Source organism: Felis catus, chromosome E1 (assembly GCF_018350175.1).
Source record: "Felis catus isolate Fca126 chromosome E1, F.catus_Fca126_mat1.0, whole genome shotgun sequence".
Lineage (NCBI taxonomy): Eukaryota > Metazoa > Chordata > Mammalia > Carnivora > Felidae > Felis > Felis catus.
In genome coordinates, this window is record NC_058381.1 from 36,607,637 (window position 1) to 36,628,322 (window position 20,686).

The 20,686-nt window shown below is 56.2% G+C and overlaps 1 protein-coding gene and 1 long non-coding RNA gene across 2 annotated transcripts; one reads left to right on the plus strand and one right to left on the minus strand.

Annotated features, from left to right (window-relative positions):
• Positions 1-5,337: 5,337 nt before the first annotated feature.
• On the minus strand, positions 5,338-9,342 carry LOC109494343. Its single transcript, XR_002149156.3, has 3 exons — positions 8,819-9,342; positions 8,098-8,203; positions 5,338-6,542 (listed from the first exon to the last, which is right to left on the minus strand). It is a non-coding gene; the product is annotated as an uncharacterized LOC109494343 (long non-coding RNA).
• A 3,704-nt stretch (positions 9,343-13,046) lies between these two features.
• HOXB9 (homeobox B9) lies at positions 13,047-17,695 on the plus strand. Its single transcript, XM_003996744.6, has 2 exons — positions 13,047-13,659; positions 16,413-17,695. Exons 1-2 carry the CDS (start codon positions 13,143-13,145, stop codon positions 16,646-16,648), a joined length of 753 nt encoding a protein of 250 aa, XP_003996793.3. The 5' UTR covers positions 13,047-13,142; the 3' UTR covers positions 16,649-17,695.
• The last annotated feature ends 2,991 nt before the right edge of the window (positions 17,696-20,686 follow it).

Sequence of the window (20,686 nt, forward strand, 5' to 3'; positions counted from 1 at the left end):
AGCCCCAGAGCTTAGCCCAGCGCTGGGCACACAGTAGGCACTCAGGAGATATCCGTGGAATGTGAAATGAAGGTTCCCACCAGGCAAATTTCTGTGATTTGTTTAGGGAGTCTCTGAGGCTAACAACATGGAGAAACTCCAAGGAAATGAGTAGGAAATGCCCAGGAAATGAGCAAGCCGTGGTTTTTCTGAAGTATTTCTCAGATGTTCTGCTTTAATTCCATCTTTCTGGGCCCCCTATTTCTTTTCCACCCATTCTCTGAGGCAGGGATCTTGTTCAACAACTCCAGCAAAGGGAAAAGGCTTATTGAGAAGCTGAATGAGAATATGCCACCACTCCCCAGACCTTTCCCCCACCAGATCCAGATACTTCAGGCTAAAGGGAGTTTGAACCTGAAATGAGCCAGATAATTGCCCCAATTCTCTGTTCCTTATTGAAGAGGTAGTTACAGGCCAAGGGGTTCAAGGGGCCTCGCTTTTATGGACATTGCTTTAAGTCAAAAGAATACATTATACATATACAGGCTGAGAACATACCCTCCAACTTAGACTGGTTCTCTGAGAACAAAGCAGGCTTCCTCCTCCCTCCCCCCTTCCCTCCTCCTCCTCCACCTCTTTTCCCCCTCCCCTTCCTTGTTATTAATAGTTATTATTTACTAAATACTCTCTGTTCACCAAGCGTTGTGCTAAATCCTAGACACTTTGTACAGTAATTAATCCGTACAACAACCCTAAGAGTTAAGACATCCAGATTTTGCAGATGCAGAAACTGGGTGACTTTTCCCAGCATAAACCCTGTGTAAGTGTGTGTGTGTGTGTGTGTGTGTGTGTGTGTGTGTGTGATAATGTTGATGCGATACTGGCATATCTGAATGTTCAAGTGGTGTAATGGGGATGGAAATAAAGAAAATTGACAATGAGAAGATCTTAAAGTTTTTGAAATATGGAATGTTTTAATAGAAAGCAGATAGTTTCTCCTGCCCTAAAGTGAACAAAAGAAGTGATGCAATTAACTGGCTAATTCCCAGCCCCAAATGCTTTCCCTGGAAATGGGCGGATAATGAGGCCGACAGTATGTTCGCAGTTGAATTCGCCTGATGTTGCACCATTTCTCCCCCTAACTTTTGCGAATCGATTGGGCAAAATCACAGCGAGACGCACAGACGCTTCCCGGACGTTCACATACTCGCGCGCGCGCACGCGGGCGGGCGCGCGCGCACACACACGCACGTAAGAATGCTGACACACACACACCCGAATTTATCCTGCCTCTAGAGTCTTTTATGATTCAGCCTCGGGAATGAAAATAGGGTTTGGAGCAGAATAATGTGCCCGAGGCCAGCTAGGGCGCAGCTGCTCCAGATGTGCTCTCGGTAATTAGGCGTCCACGGGAGCCCCTGCCATGCAGGGAAGGTGCGTCTCGCGGGGCTGCAGACCCGGGCGGGGTGGGGGGGCCTAGTCTGCCGCACGGTGGGCGCGTGCCCTTTGCTGCCCCAGCCCCGCAGCCCCCCCTCGCCCCTCTGCTTCCCTGCCTTTCCCCCAGGGGATTCTCTGGGATCTCTGTCCTACAAGGAACTTGGGAGAGATGTCTCCAAGTGGGCCCCCCGCAGTGTAAAATGGCGTCTCTACCTTGGCAGGAGGGGAAGAGGGACCCCCGTTTCTCCTACCCCGTGCTTCTCGGGTTCTGGGGGGGGGGTGTCTCTGAGCTTAGACTCAAAGGGACTGTGTCCCGAGCAAGGTTTCCTTTTCCTGGAATCCGACAGGCCATTTGAGCCAAGGAAAGTGACCTGACTGCCTGCCCTAAAGGCCTTTCTCTTTTGGGTTTATGGGGCAGTCCTGTGTCCAACACCTTCTCTTGTCATCAGGGCCTCTTTTACAAGGTATTCAAACTTCACAGTGTCCCCCCCCCCCCCCCCCCCCGTCCTGTGGGTCGTTTTCACCTGGGTGTTTGAAGGCCTCGGGCACTTGCCCTCGATGACACACATCTGGGGAGGTTGTAAGCTTTGAACTGACCATGTCTTGGAAGGGAGGGGGCTGCACTCGTCTTGTCTCCCAATCTTAGCTGAGACTCTCCTATATCCGCTTCCACTTCCCTTACGTGCTCCCCCAAATCTTAATTCCAACCCCCCCCCCAAAGGCTGCCTTTCCTGAAATGAATTTTGCTCACAAGACAGACATTTTTTGCTGGGGTCGTCCTATTTTGGGGTAAGAGCATTTCACTTGGAGTAAAGGACTTGTCCTCCAGGCCTGCCTCACCATTTTATAGCTGCTCTGATCTTGGGCTAATGACTTAATTTCTTCGGGCCTCAGTGTCTTCCTTTGCAAGTTGCGGGGAGGGGGCGCTGCCCTTGAGCAGGCTTCTGGGGAGATCAAAGGAGACTGGGCTGTGGAAGGCTCCCTAGAGTCGGGAAGGAGGGTAGGGGGTGGGGAGCGGATGAAGCCACCATTAGCTGCCGATTCCTTTCCCAGCCCTCACTCGTTTCATCGTGTTTCTCTTGCTTGGCAGAGGGCGCCAAAGGCGACGCGCCGGCGGCCGGCTACAGGCCAAGCTCAGTGCGTCTGCAGGAACCGGCCCCTTCACCAACGCGGGACACAGAGCTGCGTGAGGACTCAACGCCAGGGCGCCGCCTAGAGGTCGGCGGCGGCCTCAGCCTCACCCGCCCGCCACCGCGGAGCCGCTCCCCCAGCCCGGGGCAAAAAAAATTGGGGGCAAAACATCGAGCCTAGGTCTCAGGGATGGTGCTTCCGGCACCTCTGCCTGCTCTGAAACCCACCCCGCCAACATATTGAACCCTACCTAGGAAGGGAGACGGAGGAAGAAGGCCCAGGAATATTTATTCTCCTTGCAACTCTAACTAAATGGAAGGGGGTCTCAATTTCGGTTTCTTTGAGGATCCTGGGTTCTGCATCTGTGTCTACACTGCCTCCTCTCAACATCCCATGTGCAGTCCCCTCCAGTTATGCTAGAACTCTGCTGTATCTTCAAGAAGGGACAAGAGTAGGGAAAAGTTACCCCTAAACCCTGCAGCTTGATCATCTACATTTTCAATTTTCTGAATAACTTGGAGATCGACGTGCTTTGGGGAGAGGATTTGGACACTTGAGGGTGAAAAGAAGCCCCGCCCCAATGGCCTTTACTCCCGGAGTGACCATTATGAGCTCAACCAGTGTATGAGAAGGGTGCCTGTGGGCAGCAGCTCCCCTGTTGGTGGGTATCTGTGTTGGGCGTTGAAAGTTGGCTCCTTTGGGGCCAGCAATCTCGGAAGGAAAAGGCTAGTTGGCTGGCATTTATGGGAATGTATTTGAGGTGTCAGTCCAGTCCCATGCAGAGAATTTTATGTTTTAAACTGGGATCCATGGCCTGGGTTCTGGGTACCAGTTGGGGGGGGCAGCTACAAAGCCCTTGAAAAGTATGTGCGAAACTTGTGTGTGCACAGATACATCTGTTCCGCAGCCGTGGCCTCTCCAGATTTCCCATCGTCTAAGACTAAAACCGTCCCATCCCCTCTCCTCGGCCCAGGGAATCCCGAGACCCAGGTCAGCAATGAGCAGGAAGCCAGCACAGTGACCTGCCCCCACTGCAGGCTTCTGGGGGAGGGGGCAAGGGGGCGGGTGATAACCGTCTCGAATGGTGTGGAAACTGCGGGCCCCTCAGTCCTGCCCTCCGCCCTTCGCTAACAGCTCCCGGAGGCAAATCCTCATAGCAGGGGTGACTGCCAGGAGCTGCCATCACAGTATTTTTATTAAAAATATAGCATGATAAAGAGCAAAATGGGGGAGTTCGGGCATGTAATAAGGAGGGAGCCGCCGGAGGGGCCTCCTCATGCATATCCTGGAATATGAATATGGGCACGGAAACAAGCTACTTCCTGTCCTCCAGCTGTTAATGAGAGCCCCGCCTTCCTCCTCCTTGGTGCAGGGAAGGAGCCAGAGGGCACGGCGGCTCCCATCCCCCACTGGCTGGGGCAGAGTAGGACTGCCCGCCTCAGAGTTAGCCTTTCAAAAAAATTGCGAACTGTAGACCCTAGTATTTTCCCTGCCCCTTCCATTTGTTTATAACTTTATTTTGAATTTTCTTTCTTTTCTTTCTTCCTTTTCTTTCTTTCCTTTCTTTTCTTTCTTTCTTTCTTTCTTTCTTTCTTTCTTTCTCTTTCTTTCTTTCTTTCTTTCTTTCTTTCTTTCTTTCTTTTTCTTTCTTCCTTTTCTTTCTTTCCTTTCTTTTCTTTCTTTCTTTCTTTCTTTCTTTCTTTCTTTCTTTCTTTCTTTCTTTCCTCCTTCCTTTCTTTCCTTCTTCCTTCCCTCCTTCTTTCTTTTTAAAATAATCTCTACACCCAATGTGGGGCTTGAACTCAGAATCCTGAGATCGAGAGTCACCTGCTGTACAGACTGAGCCAACCAGATGTCCCCATTTTTTTTTTTAAATCACTTAAAAAAAGAAGTCCCCAGTAATGTTTTGGGGCCTTTCCTTGGAAGTGGGGGGTGGGCGTGGAGCCGGCGGGTCACACAGGGCGCACCTGTGTGTGTCTGTGGGAGGAAGGGGCCGCCAGTGCCCCAAGCCCCAGCCTGGGTCTGCTGGCTGAGCCTCAGTTCTGCACCCGAGCCCTGACTGCGCCTGAGCTCATCTAAGCCCTCCAGCGCCTCTTAGACCTAGATCCTTCTTATCTCTTGGTGAATAACTGTGAGACATGATCGAATTCCTTTGCTCTCCCGCCCAGAAGTGCACCTAACCAGGCCCCTCCAGCAGACAAAGTGAACAGGAAATCAACAACTTCGCTCCCAATTATCTGGAGCTCACAGCGAAAAGACCCTTTCCTTGGTTTTGGTTTTGATTCACTACGGCCTAATAGCGATTTTCCAAATCCGGATTCCACAAAGTTTGGTCAGAACAAAACAAAAGCAAAAGGTCCCGGAGCCGAAAAGAGCGATGGAGAGGGCAGTGGAGGTTCAGGTAGTGGCTGTTGTCGGAGGCTTTGAAGGAACCAGACAGGAGACGGTGGCAGAGGCCTCGGCAGAGGCCAATTTGGACACCACTCAGCGCTGGCCGTCACCTCCACTCTGGCCAAGACCAGCATCTCGGTTTCTCCTCTGGGAGCGCCTGCCCCGCTCAGCCCCTTCAGGCCTCCTGACCCTCTCTCCCCTTCAAGCAAGTACCTGGCAATAAACGGGTGGGACAGGGCAAAGGTTTGGCAGCTAGAGGCGCAAAAAGAAAACAACAAAAACAAAACAAAAAAAAACCCGCTTTCAGCGGAAAGACGCAAAGAACGAGGCCACAGGGCGTGGCCGGCAGAGCCAGGCTTTAGCGAGGAAGGACGGGGCGCCTAACTCCGCTTGGGCGAAGGGCCGGGTCCGCCGAGCCCGGGCCTGTGCGTGCGGCCCGGTGAGTTGCCAGCCGCCGCACGGGCGACTCCTGCGAGAGAAGAGTCCCTGGAGGCGGGGACAGCCGACGCAAAGTCCCGGGGGCCGAGGCTGCCTCTCTCCACGCGGACACAGTCTGCTCGGACGAAAGAAAGGGGCCGAGGCGGCTGCTTCTGCGGCTCGTAAATTTGTTTCCCCTTCCTTTTAACCCGCCCCCCCGGCCGTCTTTCTTTTCAGGACAGGAGGGGATGTAAACCATTTGAAGTTCATCAACACGGTGAAGTTTTATTGTATTTCCGGTCCCCAAGATTTATACCCGGGAGGGGGAGCGGGCGGCCGGGCAGACTCCTCCGCTCCCTCGGACTTCCCCGCCGGACACGTGGCCACGCGGACCCTCGCCGCCGGCGCCAGGGCGGGAGGGAGCCGGGCCGGACGGGGGGACAGGCCGCTGGCGCCGCGCCTTCCGACGGCCGCTCCCGCCGCCGCTGCCGCCGCCGCCCAGGTGAGTCCGCCGCCTCGGCCCGCTGTGGGCTGTGTGCCTGAACACCTGCGACGACGCGGGCGTCTGGAGGGGTAGAGGTGGCCGCAGGGGAGATCGGTGGGGGCGGAGAGCGAAGGGCCCAAGCTGAAGGTCAGGGAGCAAGAAGCAGCCTTGCTCTCTGCGTCCCAAGCTGAGCCTCCAGGTTTCATTTGTGAATTCGGAGCGGATCCTCTTACCTGGGACGGCTCAGCCTCTGCGGAACCAGGTCCCCCCACCCCTACCCCGGACGTTTCCGGCAGGGCGCCTCCGCAGCGACTGTCCAGGCCAACCCGCTTTTGCCTGCCTGTCATCCCTAGTCTTCCCGGTATTTTCTCACACTCTGCCTTTCCACCTATGTCTCCAGCAGTCACTTTCTCCCTCTCCACTCTCCGGTCTCTACTCCAGTCTCAAAGCAGGGGGGTGGTGTAGGGCTTGAAGATTTGGCCTCTCCGAACTACCCCGGGTGACCCTGGAATATAGGCACTAGCCCCACGACGGGGAGTGGAGATGCACCTTGATGACAGTTTGAAGTTGAGAAATCTTATCTGTGGAGACCTCCAGCTGCAGAGACGGAGGCTGAGAGGTGGTGACCAGGCAGGTGTAGCCGTGAGGCCTTGTCCAGGTCTGGGGCTGGGCCTAGGGTCCCCATCCTCCTCCACCGGGGCTCCTGGAAGAGAACAAAAGTTCCCGGAATCTCTGAGCTGGTGGCACCGGCTCCTGAATGGTTGTGCCTGGAGTCCTGCCTCCAGTTCTTTGGATGGGTTGTTTACTAGCAACTGGGTTCTGTTGGGAAAGTGGTGAAGGAAAATGAAGTGAGTTGGCCAACCGGTTTTTTTTTTTTTTTTTTTGGCCCATAAGATGGCTACGGGGGCCTGCCCCCTCAGTGAGCCCTTGACCTGGAGCTGCTGAGTGAATTAGGTAGTTTCATGTTGTTGGGCCTGGATTTCTGAACACAACGACATTAAACCACCCGACTCACGGCAGCTACTGCTCCTCGCTTAGCTGGAGGAGTGTGCGTGGGGGGTGGGGGGTGGGTGCTGGGCAGGGAGGCAGCATAAGGACCAGTGTATCACTCTTGCCAAATGGTGAAGAGGTTCGAGATCCTTCACCCAGAAACAGCGAAGATGTTCCCCAGAGAAAAGAGGTGGGAAGCCCTAGGGTGTCTTTCCTACTTCCGTATTTTTTAAGTGGGTGTTGGGAGGGAAAGCGGGAATGGAGAACATTCTACTCTCCAGAGGCACCTTGCTGGGCTATTCTGCAGAGCCAAAGAATGCTGGTTGGGGCTTCAGGCTTTCTGCCTTAGGATCTTGGGCTCCTGTCTACGTTTAGACTTTTCAAGGAAAGCCTCTCCAACTTGGCAAATGCTTGGTTTCAAGAGATACAGGGGATCCTTGAGATCTTTGCAACCCTTGGTGGGGGTGGGGTGGGGGGGGACAGGACTCCAACAGGAAACGTCAGGTCCTTGAAGAGGGCTCAGTATGTCCCATTCTAAAGGGGAAATGTCAGGATCCCTTGTAGCCTCAGCCTGTACGCCTCCAGGGTCCTTCCTAGGGCCCCCTAGTGGGGCAGAGGTGGGGCAGAAAAAGTCCTACGTTTTCCAATCCCTCAGCTCCTGTTCCACAGAGTGGCCAAGGCTTCCCCATAGACCCTTGTGCTGGGCTACAGGTTTACCTCGGTCCTAAAGGTCACCCCCTGGGAGAGGGGCCTGATGTGCAGGCTAAATGGGGAGCCCAGGCTGTTGGGCAGTTCACTCCAGACTGGTGGTCTGACAGGAGATGATGCGGGGGGGGGGGGGGGGGGGGCTCAGGGGCAAAGCCATGATACCCTCTTTGACCCCAACCCATTCTAGGCTGCTGGCTCCCGGCCCAGGAGAGGAATAGCTAGAAGTACTGGCGGAAGGAGGGGACGGTCCAAAGCATAAGCTAACTTTTGTTCCCAAACTTTTTCCCCCTGCTTGAGGCAAGGGAATGTGGAAAGGGGCCGGGAAAGAGGCCCGACCGGATGGGGCTCTGGCGCCAAGCTGACATGGAGGGGGGGGCAGTCTGTGAACAAGGGGCATCTGCTAGGAGTGGAAGGGCCCTTGGGAGACCCACCTCTGGCCCTGGGAGAAATGCAGCCTTCAATCCACCCCCCTGGTGAGCAAAGGCCAACAGCACAACTCCTTGACATTTTCTTGTCCTCCAGCCTGGGTGAAGGTGGTCTAGGGTGTCTTTCTGCCTTACCTTACTTCTCTCTGGGCCTCTCACAAACCTGCCCAGCCACCCGGAGCCTGGAGCCTGACTGTCTTCCATCCCGGCGTCTCTTGGCCACCCCCTCCCAGGAACAGTGCTGTAAAAAGAAAAAAAGGGGGATGTTAGAGAGAAAAGAGGAAATCAAGTCTTTGGAAAGCAGAGGGTTTTACAACAGCCTCAGGTTTTATGGAAGCAATTCCGTAATAACCTTCTACCTGCTCGGCTCCTTTTCGCCCCGCCTGCCCCCAACCCCGTTTGGCCTCCTGGATGCCCCCTCCCAAAGAGTCAGCCTTCCATATCCCCGATGGCTGAGACTTGGGAATAAGATTCCTGGGGTCTGCTTGGGCCAGTGACCTCTCCGTCCTTCCTTTCACCTCTGACATCCTGGGAGGGAGATTTGGCAGGAGATTTCGTTACTTTGCAATTAAAATCCCCACTTGGAGGGTGTGGCAGCATTGAGGTTTGAACCCATGTGTGTGGATTCGATGTGATCCCGGTTTAGAGGTGGTTTTGTATAAAGGCTGAAGGTTCTGGGGACCTTGATTTCTTCCCCCTTGGAGCAAACATCCCCACCCCTCTTTCTTTCCCAGAGTGGGTCTGGACTCTGGTTCTGGGTCAGAAGAAATATCTCTGGGTGGTTGGAGACATAGGCTTGGGGACCTTTGTAATTTCGTTGTAGATAGCAGTGCTTTTGTGTGACCCCCACAGTTACCTGAGGGCTTTCACGTTCAGCTCATCTCTGCCCACTGGTCAGATTCACACTTGTGAGGGACACGCTTGTGTGCAGGTAATGGTGCCTACATCGTTGTGTCCATCACTAGCATGAAAGAAACATCACACGATGTACATCGTTCCTGCAGTTTGGGGTGAGATACACAGTAAAGGAGGTCATGGTCGGACCAAAAAAAAAAAAAAAAAAAAAAAGTCACAAAATTTCATGACCTCCCCTGGGCCAGTCTGAGGCATTTCCTTTACCTTCCACGGAAATATTTTGGAAGAAAGTTATCAAAGGATTCAGATGTAAGCCACATGCGTTTGTTTGAGGATACGGTATATATTTTGCCTGAATATCAAGTCAACAGGAGATTTTCAAGCAAGGCTTCCTGATCAACTGATGTTTTATAGCCAAAATTCAAGTACACAAATACTCAAGTTTTTGCCCTTTCCGTAGGTGTGTGATAGTTATAAAAATGTATGCACGAGCTTTTGGGTAACAGATCTTCCTCTATGAACAGAATCGTGAACTCACATCATTCGCAGGGGTTATACATGCCTCCACATATGCACCATTGGGTCTTCTGTGTGAACACCCAAGCACATCCGCTATTATAGTAGGGTGTATTTATTTATTACATATTCTATACACAACCTAGAGTACAGCACATTTGCACACTGGGTCCCCATAAATAAATATCGATTTGAAATCTACATACAGGATATCCACATCTATTCAAATACAAAATGCCTAAGTTTCAGCTTAGCTTATCTATTAAAAACAAACTTTTCCCCCTTTTCCCATTTATCGTTTTTCTTTTTCTTTTTTCCTCCTCTCTTGCTTTTCCTTCCCTCTGTCTAGATTTTTTCCCTCTCTCTTCTTATTGACAAGGATCTTTCCCAAAGCCGCCCCCCCCCACCCCAAGCACAGGCACTCACCGTCTGGTCCTGGCCAGGGTCGGCCTCTGCTCTCCCCACTTCTGCCTCGCTCTTGGCTGCTCTGGGCCCCAGTGTGGCCAAGGGCTGCAGCTTTTCCCTGCCTGTCCTTCTCCGAGCCACCAGCTACTGGCCCTAGCTGTGCTCAGGCGGCAGCTCCTGTGCTGGGAATGGCCAGAGACTGGGGGGCGGGGGGCAGGCAAGGTTTTCCTTCTTTCTCTTTAGGATTAGGAGTGGCGTGGGGAGCAGTTTGCTGTCTCCGGACAAAGTGACCCCCACTCAAGCAACCTCTCTACTAAGCATCTTTAGAAGCTGGGCTCCAGGGACGGCCGGCAGACCTGTTTGCCTCCTTCCCTCACGGTGGGTACCATTGTTTGGGAGAGGAAACAAGGTTTTGAGGGCGTCCATAGACCCTCAGAGCACCCAAACAGGGGGCTCCCTCCCCACTGACCCTTTAGCCCTCTGCCTGAACTGGAGTTGAGCTCCAGTTTGGGACAGCAGCATTTGCTAGAAAGGCTGGCTGGGGTGGGACTATCGCTTGGTGCATTTGCTTCCCCACCTGGGAGATGAGCTGGGGTGCAAGACCCAGGGTTGGGGTGCTGGTTCGTTCTCTTCCCTCCAGAGCCCTCTCTCCTGAGAAGACTGAGACCTCAAAACCTATCATTTTGAAACTGTTCCCACACTCTGGTGTTAGGAGCAAAGGCTAAGCTCTGGTCTCAGAAAAAGAGGCCTGGGTCTCCTCCTTACCCAGCACCTAGGAGCCAGCCACAAGGGGAGACGAGCAAGTCAGAAACCTAAACCCTGTCTGCTGGGCCTCCCCACCCTTGTAGGGCACAAGTCAGGAGCTCAAATGTGCTGCCTCTAACTTCCTCCCTAAAGGAAGCGTCCCTCTTGACTTCTCTCTTATTGCAAAGAAAGGCAGCAACAGAGTCTGGGCCAGGGATGGGAACCAGAGGGCTGCAGTCAGAGCCCAGCACTTGCACGGGCCTGGGTCCTCAGAGCAGCCCAGCACTGTGACTTTTCTATAAATAAAAAAGGCCCTGCCCACACTCCACATGGCCTTTTGGGCCCTAATTTATATACTACAGAAAGTCATATACTCAGCCCTCCATGCTTCATAACACCATTATTTATGGCAGGAGAGGCGCTTTTTTTTTTTTTTTTTGAAGAATATATTTATTACAGGTAAAGCCAACAGCAGACTCCATACGTCTGGCAAATCGAGAACAGGTGCTTTGCCTTAACTGTGATTCATTCGCTCTGTGCCCAGCTTTCTCGCTGTTGAGTCCGGGGAGCTCCCTTGACTTTCCCAAGCGTCCAACCGCTACTTAGAAGAATTTGCATCGGATTTTTGTTTCCCCACTTGGGTCCCATGGAAAAAGCAGATCTTCACGCTGTTTGGTTCCGGATCTGCCGGGCTGTCGCCCTCGGAGAGCTGGGGTGGGGAAGGAGGGGGCCGGCTGGGCGCTGGCATTGATCTTTAAAAAATCATTTTGAAATCGCCATAATGTGAAGAAATATGGCGCTTCGCCCTCGTATTTCACACGTAATGACACGAGATGGCTTCATTTGGAAAGAAAAGCGGGCGGGAGCGTGTCTGTGTGTGCGCGGAGGTGATCTGCAGCTTTCTGCAGGCAGAGGGGTACATGGCCAAAAAGATAAAACCCCAAATTAGGATGGCCCCGCTTTCGGTAAAAGGACAGGGCTGGGGACAGCCGATCGTTTAAGGGCCCAGGGCCCGGCAATGCTGAGAAAACCCACCCCAGCCTGCTCCCAGCCCCAACCGCAGGAGAGCCCGGTCTGTCCAGGGGTTGCGTCTCCCTGTGCCTCTACACCACAAGAAGCCACTGTACCCAGGGCAGAAGCTGGAGGAGCTGCGGCCGGGAGATGAGCCAGGAAGCCAGCCGGTGGCCCCAGGGGAGAATCCGCGCAGGGCCGCGTAGCAGAGACCAATAAAACCGGCTCTCTGAAAGCTCCAGCCAGAGAGTTCACAGGAGGGGAGGCGGCGGGTGGCCGGGAGACTGACCTGCAGGCCCTCGGTCTACACTGGTGCCCAATACCGGTATTTGGAAATCTATCAGGAAGGCGATGCCGGGTGAGAAGAGCCATCCGGAAGAGTCGAAAACTGGGCCCCTTCTTCACTGGGTGTAAGGGGAGATAACTGCGGGACCCCTTCCCACACCTCTGCTCTGCTGACACCTTAGGGAATTTCCCTTAACCCTTTCTCACATTCGGCTCCCGCAACGGGGCAATTTTAAGGGCCCCCCGGCAGTTATCAGGGGGAGGAAAAGAGTAATGGCTATGCCCCCCCCCCACCCCCTACTTCCCTCTGACCGGGGCCAGAGAGAGGCCCCAGGAATTTCAAGGACCTTTGGCTAGTTGTATTAAACTCTTTCTGAGGCTCAACTTTTCAGGGCCCGGTGAATACCTCTAACCTCATGTAGGTTCTGATTTTAGGATAGCTAAATTTTAGGACCAGGTCATTGGACACTCACCCCGCTCTCCTCTGTCAGCTACCGAGGGGTCAGGAGAAGCTCCCAGGCCTGTAAACCTCCCAACATAGTCACAGAGAGCCCTCCAAAGCAGATAATGCCCTATAAAACCCCCCAACTTCTCTCCCATCCCCTTTACTTCATCTCCAGTGGATTGCTGCCGCACTGTGTTGTTTAATAAACATCTTGTGTCAAGGGGACGGAGGAGAGGAAACGAGGCCTGCGGGGTGGAGTGGCGTTTGGGGGTCCTGTCCCCACCCCCTCTTTAATTATGCTGTGGGCCTCTCGGTCTGCTCCCCGGGCTGGGGTTCTCTCCCTCCCTCTGCCCAGCTCTCCCTCTCTTCCTCCCGGACCCGCCTGGGGAGAGGGCTCCACAGCCTGAATCCCTCCCGAGGCAGCCCGCTGCTTTCCCTCCGCCTCTCCTCCGCCCCCGCCGCCCCATGTCGAGAACAACCCCCCTTCCTGCAAAAGGAGGGGAGGGGGGGGGAGGGAGGGCGGCCGGCAGCTCGGGCTGAGGTTACGTGGCCGCCGGAGCCCTGACGTGATAGCACATTGCATCAGCATAAAACAATCCATCCTCGATATGGAATGCGGTGCGGACGGATGACAGCGAGAGCGCAGCCCCCTCGCCCGATTGATTTATGTTGGAGCTGACGCTTTATCAGGCAGTCGGAAAAACTTTGACCAATCATTTTGCAAGGAGCGCTGAGCCGGGCTGCTCCACTGTACTTTGTTGGCTGAGAAGTTGAGCAGGGGGTGGGGGTGGGAGGGTGGGGGGCTGGGGGGGTCGCGTCCGAAAGCCCTCACACCGGTCTGGGTGCCACCTCTCCCTGCTTGGGCGCCGCCGCGCGAGCGCTTCCCTTCCCCCTGCGAGCGCCCGGATAATGTCTGAGAATGTCCATTTCTGGGACGCTTAGCAGCTATTATGTCGACTCGATCATAAGTCACGAGAGTGAGGACGCTCCTCCAGCCAAGTTTCCTTCCGGCCAGTACGCGAGCCCCCGGCAGCCGGGCCACGCGGAGCACCTGGAGTTCCCCTCGTGCAGCTTCCAGCCCAAAGCGCCGGTGTTCGGCGCCTCCTGGGCGCCGCTGAGCCCGCACGCGTCCGGAAGCCTGCCGTCCGTCTACCACCCCTACCTGCAGCCCCAGGGCGTCCCGCCGGCCGAGAGCAGGTACCTCCGCACCTGGCTGGAGCCGGCGCCGCGCGGCGAAGCTGCTCCGGGGCAGGGCCAGGCGGCGGTGAAGGCGGAGCCGCTGCTGGGCGCGCCTGGGGAGCTGCTCAAACAGGGCACGCCCGAGTACAGTTTGGAAACTTCGGCGGGCAGGGAGGCCGTCCTGTCTAATCAAAGACCCGGCTACGGGGACAATAAAATTTGCGAAGGAAGCGAGGACAAAGAGAGGCCGGATCAAAGTAAGTTATAAAAAGTGAGGAAATACCAGGCCGAAGGCCAGGCGAGGTGGGGGGAGGGGAGGGGAGAGGCAATAAACTGCGGACAATGTGGAGGGGAGACCGCGGCGGTGGCCGGAGAGAGCGAGCGGGGGAGGAGGGAAGAGGGAGGAAGGAAGGAAGGAAGGAAGCAGGCAAAGCTAGCCGGGTGCCCCCCGAAGGGGAGACTGAGGCCGCTGGCGGAGCGCCGCCCCCACCGCTGCCACGTCCTTGGAGGGGACTGGGGCGCAGGCACCACCTCGCCGCCCTCCCGGCCTCCCTTCCCCCACTCCCCCGGGGCTCGGGCTCAAAGCCCGGGAGGAGGCTGTCGGCGGCCGGCCGGGAGAGGGGCCGGCGGGGCCGGGGCCCGGGCGGCAGCCGGCGAGGCCGAGAGCCCGCGCCGGCGAGGGCGGGAGCGCACGGGGCTGCCCGGGGCCGCGCGGCTGGCAGAGCTCCCCGCGCCACGCGCAGACCGTAAAAGCCGGCCAAGGGGAAGTGGGAGGGGGCTCATTAGGATTTTATTTGCGATGCAACAGCTTGGCGGAGGATTGTTCCTAGCAGGTCTCGCGCAGTAGCCGCTCAGGGTCCGCAGCCGGCGCCGGGAGGGGCGGGGAAGCCCTGGACCCGGTGACTGAGCCCCCTCCCCGGATGCGCCGGCCCCTCCCCGGGAGCCTTCCCTCCGGCCGCCCCCTCCCCTCCTTGGCATCCTCGCCCCGGCTTGCAGCTTCCTTTTCTGCAGCCCCCGCTGCGCTCCGCGGGGCTCCCTATAGCCCCAGCCGGAGCCGTCCGCCTCTCGGGGAGTCCGGGGATCGCTTCTGAACTTCGGGGGCCGACCGCCAGAGTGGAGAAGGAGAGATCCCGAAGGGACCCTGGGGAGAGGAAGGGTGGGGGGAAGAGAGGCTTGCGGCAAGGCGGAAAACTTTACCCTCCGATGGTAGTTACTCCTCATCTTTCCCACTGCTCCAGAAGCACCCCCGCCAGGAGCCCAAGTCTGGCTAATTTCCAGGAGGTGCTGCTGGCTGGATGTGGGGTAGGGGGAGTCTCACCGTTTTCGTTTTTAAGGTTGAGAAGAAGCAAATTGGTTGGGGGTTCTTAGCTCCGAACAATAAGCCTCAGGCTGACCGGAACAAGTCCTCACCCCTCACTCTTTTGGGGGAGCGAGGGTCAGATTTTTTTGGTCTCTGCTTGCCCTGCCAGATTTCCTGTCAACGTGGTGGTGTCCCGCGGGCCCTTTGGGGCGCCCTTGTCTGCTGGAGGGTAGAGAGCTGCCCCCGCTCCCCTGAGGTCCCTGCCAGGTCCTACCACCTCCAGCCTGCCAGGGTTAATAACAAGAACTACCGTTTGGGTAACACGGGCTCTTCCCCAAACCTCCCGACTCACACCCAAACAGACCCCCCCACACCAAGCCCCCAAACTCTGCCTGGAAAACCCATTACTGCAAGGCGGCGGTTGGGCTGGGATCAATTATTAACAGTTTTTTTTCCCCCTCTTTCATATTTAATGCGTCTGTAGGTCCCATCCCAGGCAATCACATTAAAGACATAGCACTGCAAATTGGTAAGACACGGTACTTAGTGTAGGATGAGCCAGAGTATTTTTTAAAAAAATACATTCAGTGCTTTTCGTTTAGGGAGGAGAATCTAGCAAAGGGTGGCTGTTATTTTTAATTGGCTCTGCTTTGTTTGGCAACTTTTCTGAGTTCCAGGGTAGGGAGAGAGACAGGGAAAGGAAGACAAGCCCGTGTATATTTTTGTTTCCTCTCCCCCCCACCCCCCCCCCCCGCCTCCCCTTCTTCCATTCAATTACCCCTTTCTCTGCTCGTCCTCACTACACGGAGCCAGTTGGAGTTAGGTGTGCTGTGAAGGGCCTTCTGTCACCCCCACATCATCCACGGCCCCCCACCCTGGGACCGGAGCAGTCTCGCTTCCCAATCTCCCTGAACTTGCTTTAACCAAACTGCGAGCTGAGCAGGAGCGGAAAAGGAGAGACTATTGCAACCATAAGTTATCTGTGAGCCCCTGGCGCTCCCTTGTCCACAGGCTGGAGTTGATAAATGGTTGCAATTGGGTTGCATGTGAATTGGAGTATGCTAGATGTTTGCGTCTCTAAGTGCAGACCCATGTTTGCGGGGTGTGTGTGTGGCGGTGGGGGGGGGGGCCCGACAAGGTATCTACAGACACACAGGCCTGCTGCCATGTGGCCAAGAGATGCAAACTTGTGATGAAGGCAGGGTGTCCCTGACGGGACTTGGAGGGGCCAGGAGGTCTCTCTGGCGTGGCTGAACAGAAGCCGGCTCCCCCTGGGCCCAACCCTCCTCTTACCTCCTGGACCTAGGGCCAGGACCCTCCAGGTCAGCTACCTCGGGTTAGTCCCGGTGGTGCCGGTGGGGAGGGGGGAGGGGCTTTAGCCACGCTGGGCTTTGACCTGAGTCCCAACCAGTGGCGACCCAAGTGGAGAAAGAGACTGAGCGAGAACCTGAGACAGGCAGAGCTTTGGAAGCGCTGACAAGCCTGTTCGGCCCCACTCTGTCCCAGTAACTGTCACCTGGCGGGCGATGTCGACAGCAACTCCTGGCCCATCTCTGGGACCCCTTCTGGGAACTGGAAGGCCCAGCGCCCCCCTCCGCAATGCAAGATGGGGGAGTGGAGACCAGGGGGACATCCTCTTGGAAGGAGAGCACGGGGGGGGCCCTTCAGCCCCCCTTCCTTTCTTTGATTCTATCGCTGCTTCTCTTTCAGCCAACCCCTCCGCCAACTGGCTGCACGCTCGCTCTTCCCGGAAAAAGCGCTGTCCCTACACCAAATACCAGACGCTGGAGCTAGAGAAGGAGTTTCTGTTCAATATGTACCTCACCAGGGACCGTAGGCACGAAGTGGCCAGACTCCTCAATCTGAGTGAGAGACAAGTCAAAATCTGGTTTCAGAACCGGCGGATGAAAATGAAGAAAATGAATAAGGAACAGGGCAAAGAGTGAAGATCCCCCACCCCCGCCCGGCCCTCCCTGCCCCTTCCCCATCTCACGCTTATTTATAAGTGATGGCTGCAGGGCCAGCGCTGTCTGGGATGTATTCAAGTGAACGGGGAAGGGGGTCTTTCTCTTCAAAGTCCTTCTCTGCATCTCAAGCATCTTTCCTTTGCCCTTACCTGTCCTTCTCTTCTCCCTGAGCCTCAGAAGGAAGTTTTGTTGATTTAGAAGCTAGACATGTAGTTGGTTTCTAACAAAGTGATGGGCCGCAAGGAAAGAGAGCCCCTAGTCGAGCCCCTAGCAATCCCCTTAATTTTTCTGGGAAGCCCCAGCCCCTCACTTCCAGCCTACCTGTCTCCACGCAGCACCTCCCCCCCCCCCCCCGCCCTGTCCCTATCCTGAGTCACCCAGGGACACTCCAGCTGCATACAGCCCAACGGAAGCCCACACACTTAAAGCCTGGAGCCCACAGTGATAATGGGGAAAGCTCACAGCCAACACTCAAATGAAGTGACACCCCAAATGCAGACCATCGCACCCCAAATCTGGCAGAACAGCCCTCAGACCACCAGCAAGCCCAGATTCTACCCCTGACACAAATCCACATCCAGAAGATGTCTAGAGCCGCACTCCTGAATGAGGCGTTGTAGCCCAAAGGGCTCGGCATCACGTCACCGTCTCTATGGAATCCCCAACTATACCCCATTTGGACCCAAGGGCAAATGGGGTAAACTCAGCCCCCAAGCTGCAAAGCTAGAAGGGGCGAGGAAAGACAGCAGTGGTCTTATGGAGGCATCTTGGGATTTATGAAGGTGTTTCACACACACACGTTTTGTTGCAGGAAATGTTTAATTCCGCATGTTGTTTTCCTCTCCTTCCAACAAAAGGAGGTCAAATCGTGGGTCGTAAGCCTTGACAATGTCGTCTGTCTGTTCATCTGTGCCCCGCTTGACACAGACTAGCTTCTCTTGCTCTACACAGGCCCTGCCTTCTTGCACATCCTCCCCAGCTCTGAAATCAACTCTGTTCGGCCAAATCCACCTTGCACCAGCGAATCAAGCCGCCCCTTGTAGAAAAGCCCCTCCACCCTCCATCCCCTGCTAGCTCAACCCTACTATAGGCAGGAAAGCCAGGTCAGGAGAGTCCTATGGAGAATTTATTGTGAATCGATTCCCCGAGAGCGCCCTTCCGGGGATCACTTGTGGACAGGGGGGAGCAGAGGCTCCGGCGGGCGCGCGGAGCCTGGCGCATGCCTCCCCATCCTGCCCACGTCTCGACCCATGCAGAGGAGCCTCGGGGCTCGCGGCTGCCCGCCCCAGTGCAGAATGAGACCTGCCCCAGCGCCGGGCTTTGCCTCCCGCGACTCGGGCCTGGATGGTGGCCTGCGCAGCTGCCTGCCTGCCTGCCGGGCGCGCGCTTCTGGGGAACGCGGTCCCGCGTGCAAAGGAAAGAGGCGAAATCGCACCTAAGCAGCAGGCCGGAAGCTAACTCTGTGCTTCCCTGCTTCCCCTCACCCCCCCCCCCCCCCCCCCGCTCCCCGGAACTGTCCAGTCCCCCTTCAATTCCATGAACTGTTCTTGCTCCTGCTTCTCCCGACCCTGCAAGGGGACACTCCAGTAGAACTTCTTTGCTTTGTCGGTGGCTGTCGTGAAATTGTGCTGTGTTTCGTGATTTCTTTGGGGGTGATTGTCTCGCCTGTTTTCAGTTGTCGCTTATATGGGAGGGGGGCGTGGGTGGGAGTGGGAGGGTGAGGGGCCTAGAGCTCTGATTGTTTGTTTTGGAAGAAAAAAAAAACAAGAAAAAGAACAAAAAATATATATCACTCTAGAAAATAAATCTCTCCTTGTGTCTTATTCTGTGTTGGCTCTCCTCACCTGGCCAGAGGTAGAGGTCCTTGTTCCAAGAGGGCAGCTTGGAAAACAGAGAGACTCCTGAACCCAAGAGGTGCCTCCTTTAGACCCTGCAGGGCAGGGCTTCCTGGTGGGGCTGAGAACTGGTCTGGACCCCAGGTCCCAAGACCTCTGCTTAAAGGGAGCAAGAGCCTTCCCACAGGAGAGCCGGGAGACCAGAGGGGGACGGAAGGAAAAGATTAGTGATTTGGAGAGGGGTCTGGGTCTGCAGGGAGCAATGAGATCTCCCCCCCCCCCAAGTTGCACAGGAGGCCTCCCCACCAACTCCAGAGCCCCGCCACTCCTGGAAATAGTTCCTCTCTCAGCTGGCTGAGAGCATCACCTTGCTTTGGCCACTTCAAAATATCATGCGAGTGAGGAAGGCACCAGCTTCCTGCAGCCATTCCCTGCAGTGGGGCGACTGGGTGTAGACGGAGGCCTTAGGAAGGCCAGACAGTCCTCTCTTGCGCTCAGAAGGAGTGAGCCCCTTAGGGTTCTGGCCCCCACCAGGAGTGTGAGGCTCCAATTCGAGCCACAGGGCTGCAGCCTTGGTATCACGCGGGTGGAGTTTGGTAGAGGTGGCCGGATGCAACAGAAATGTCTCAGGAGAAAACCAAACCTCCCTCCCCAGTCGGACCCCAGAACTAAATTCGGTCTCCAGAGGCACCTCTCCGTCCCTAACAGACTGCGGGGTCCCCGCCAGGACCTCTTCTGAAGGCCGCTGTCCCGCGCAGCCCTGCCTGTCTCCAGCCAGGCGTTGGGATTCGGCTTCTGCTCGCCGGGCGGTGGGGAAGCGGCCGCTCGCCCCCGGAGCCTCCCGCCGGGCCCACCCCAGCGGCGCGGCAGCCCGCGGAGACCCTGCGGGTTGGGGGTAGCGGCGGGGACAAAGCGTGGCCCGAGTGAGAGGCGCCTGGAAGTGAAGAGGCCAGGCCAACCCCTCTCCAGCGAACGAAAGCACGAACTAGTCGGACAGAGAGCAAAAAGCAGGGGGAAAAGCGAAGCTCCCGGGTCTGGCAGGGCCCCGGACCCGCATCCTCCAAGGAGGGTTCCATTCGGGTTATGAAATGAATCTGGCTTTAGAGCTTGTGTAGACTAGGCTCCCTCCGCATCCTGGGCTCCCCGGAGCCGCGAGCGGGCGAGCATCCGCCGGGAGGGAAGGCGAAGGCGCGGCGGGAGCGGAACGCGGAGCTGCGGGGTTGGGGGGCGAGGCCTCCCGGGGAAGCCGCCGCCGGCGTCAGGGTCCCGAGCCCGGGGGTGGCTTCTTTAAAGACAAACAAAGGCGAAGATGCGGAGGCCGGGAAGCCGGAGATGGGGAAATCTGTTGTCATAAAAGAGAGCGAGAGATTCGGAGCGGGAGACCGCGAGAGTGCGAGACAGAGAGCGGCCGGGAGAGGAATTCAATGCCGTGTGCGCAGCAATAAAAGAATATGACCGCTATAAAAGTTTATAGCGTATAAATTTCTGAAGGTTAAGAAACTAAACAGCAGCAAAGCAAACAGTGAGGGGAAACTTTCCGGAGCGCAGGGAGCCGCAGCTGGGCCTGGGCTCCGGGGGGCTGGCGGCCGAATGGGTGGGCCTGGCTCCGGAGCCCCCACCCTCACCCTCCCGGAGGCTTGGGGTTTAGGGGGGAGGCCCGGGGGAGGGGGGCAAAGAGGGGGAGAAGAGGGACAGGGGAGGGAAGAACACTTTGTTGTCACAATTCAGACTCTTGTCTTTGTTCCCTACACCCCCTCCAGGATCGGGCGTCATAAATGAGAAGCCCCCTGCGCACACGCGCGCGCGCGCGCGCGCGCACACACACACACACACACACACACACACAGTCCGGCGGGGCCAGACGTCTGGGCGCGGGCAGCCTCTTGATCCTTTTACAGCCCCAACCCACCCTCCCGGGCCTCCTCTCCCCCCCCACAAAAAGCCCAATTGTTTCTTCCTCAGAATTTGAAACAATCGTGTTGGGTTTGAAAAGTACTCGGCTCCCCCTTTTACGGGCCATAAACGACGCACCGATTGGCGGTCTCCGCTAGAAATTAGGGGCTTGAGGTGGGGGGGGGGTCGGGGGTAAGTATGAGAAGAAAAAAGCTGATGGTTTCATTTTTTTTTCCTCCCTACCCCCTCTCCTTGTTTTTTTTTTTTTTTTTAGCTTATCTGCACAATT

What these genes read in the sequence shown, in the direction of transcription:
- HOXB9 (XM_003996744.6), top strand. Translation starts at nt 13,143, where the DNA reads ATGTCCATTTCTGGGACGCTTAGCAGCTATTATGTCGACTCGATCATA. An exon ending in CAAAGAGAGGCCGGATCAAA is followed by an intron (nt 13,660 to 16,412) that starts GTAAGTTATAAA and finishes CTTCTCTTTCAG; the next exon opens with CCAACCCCTCCGCCAACTGG.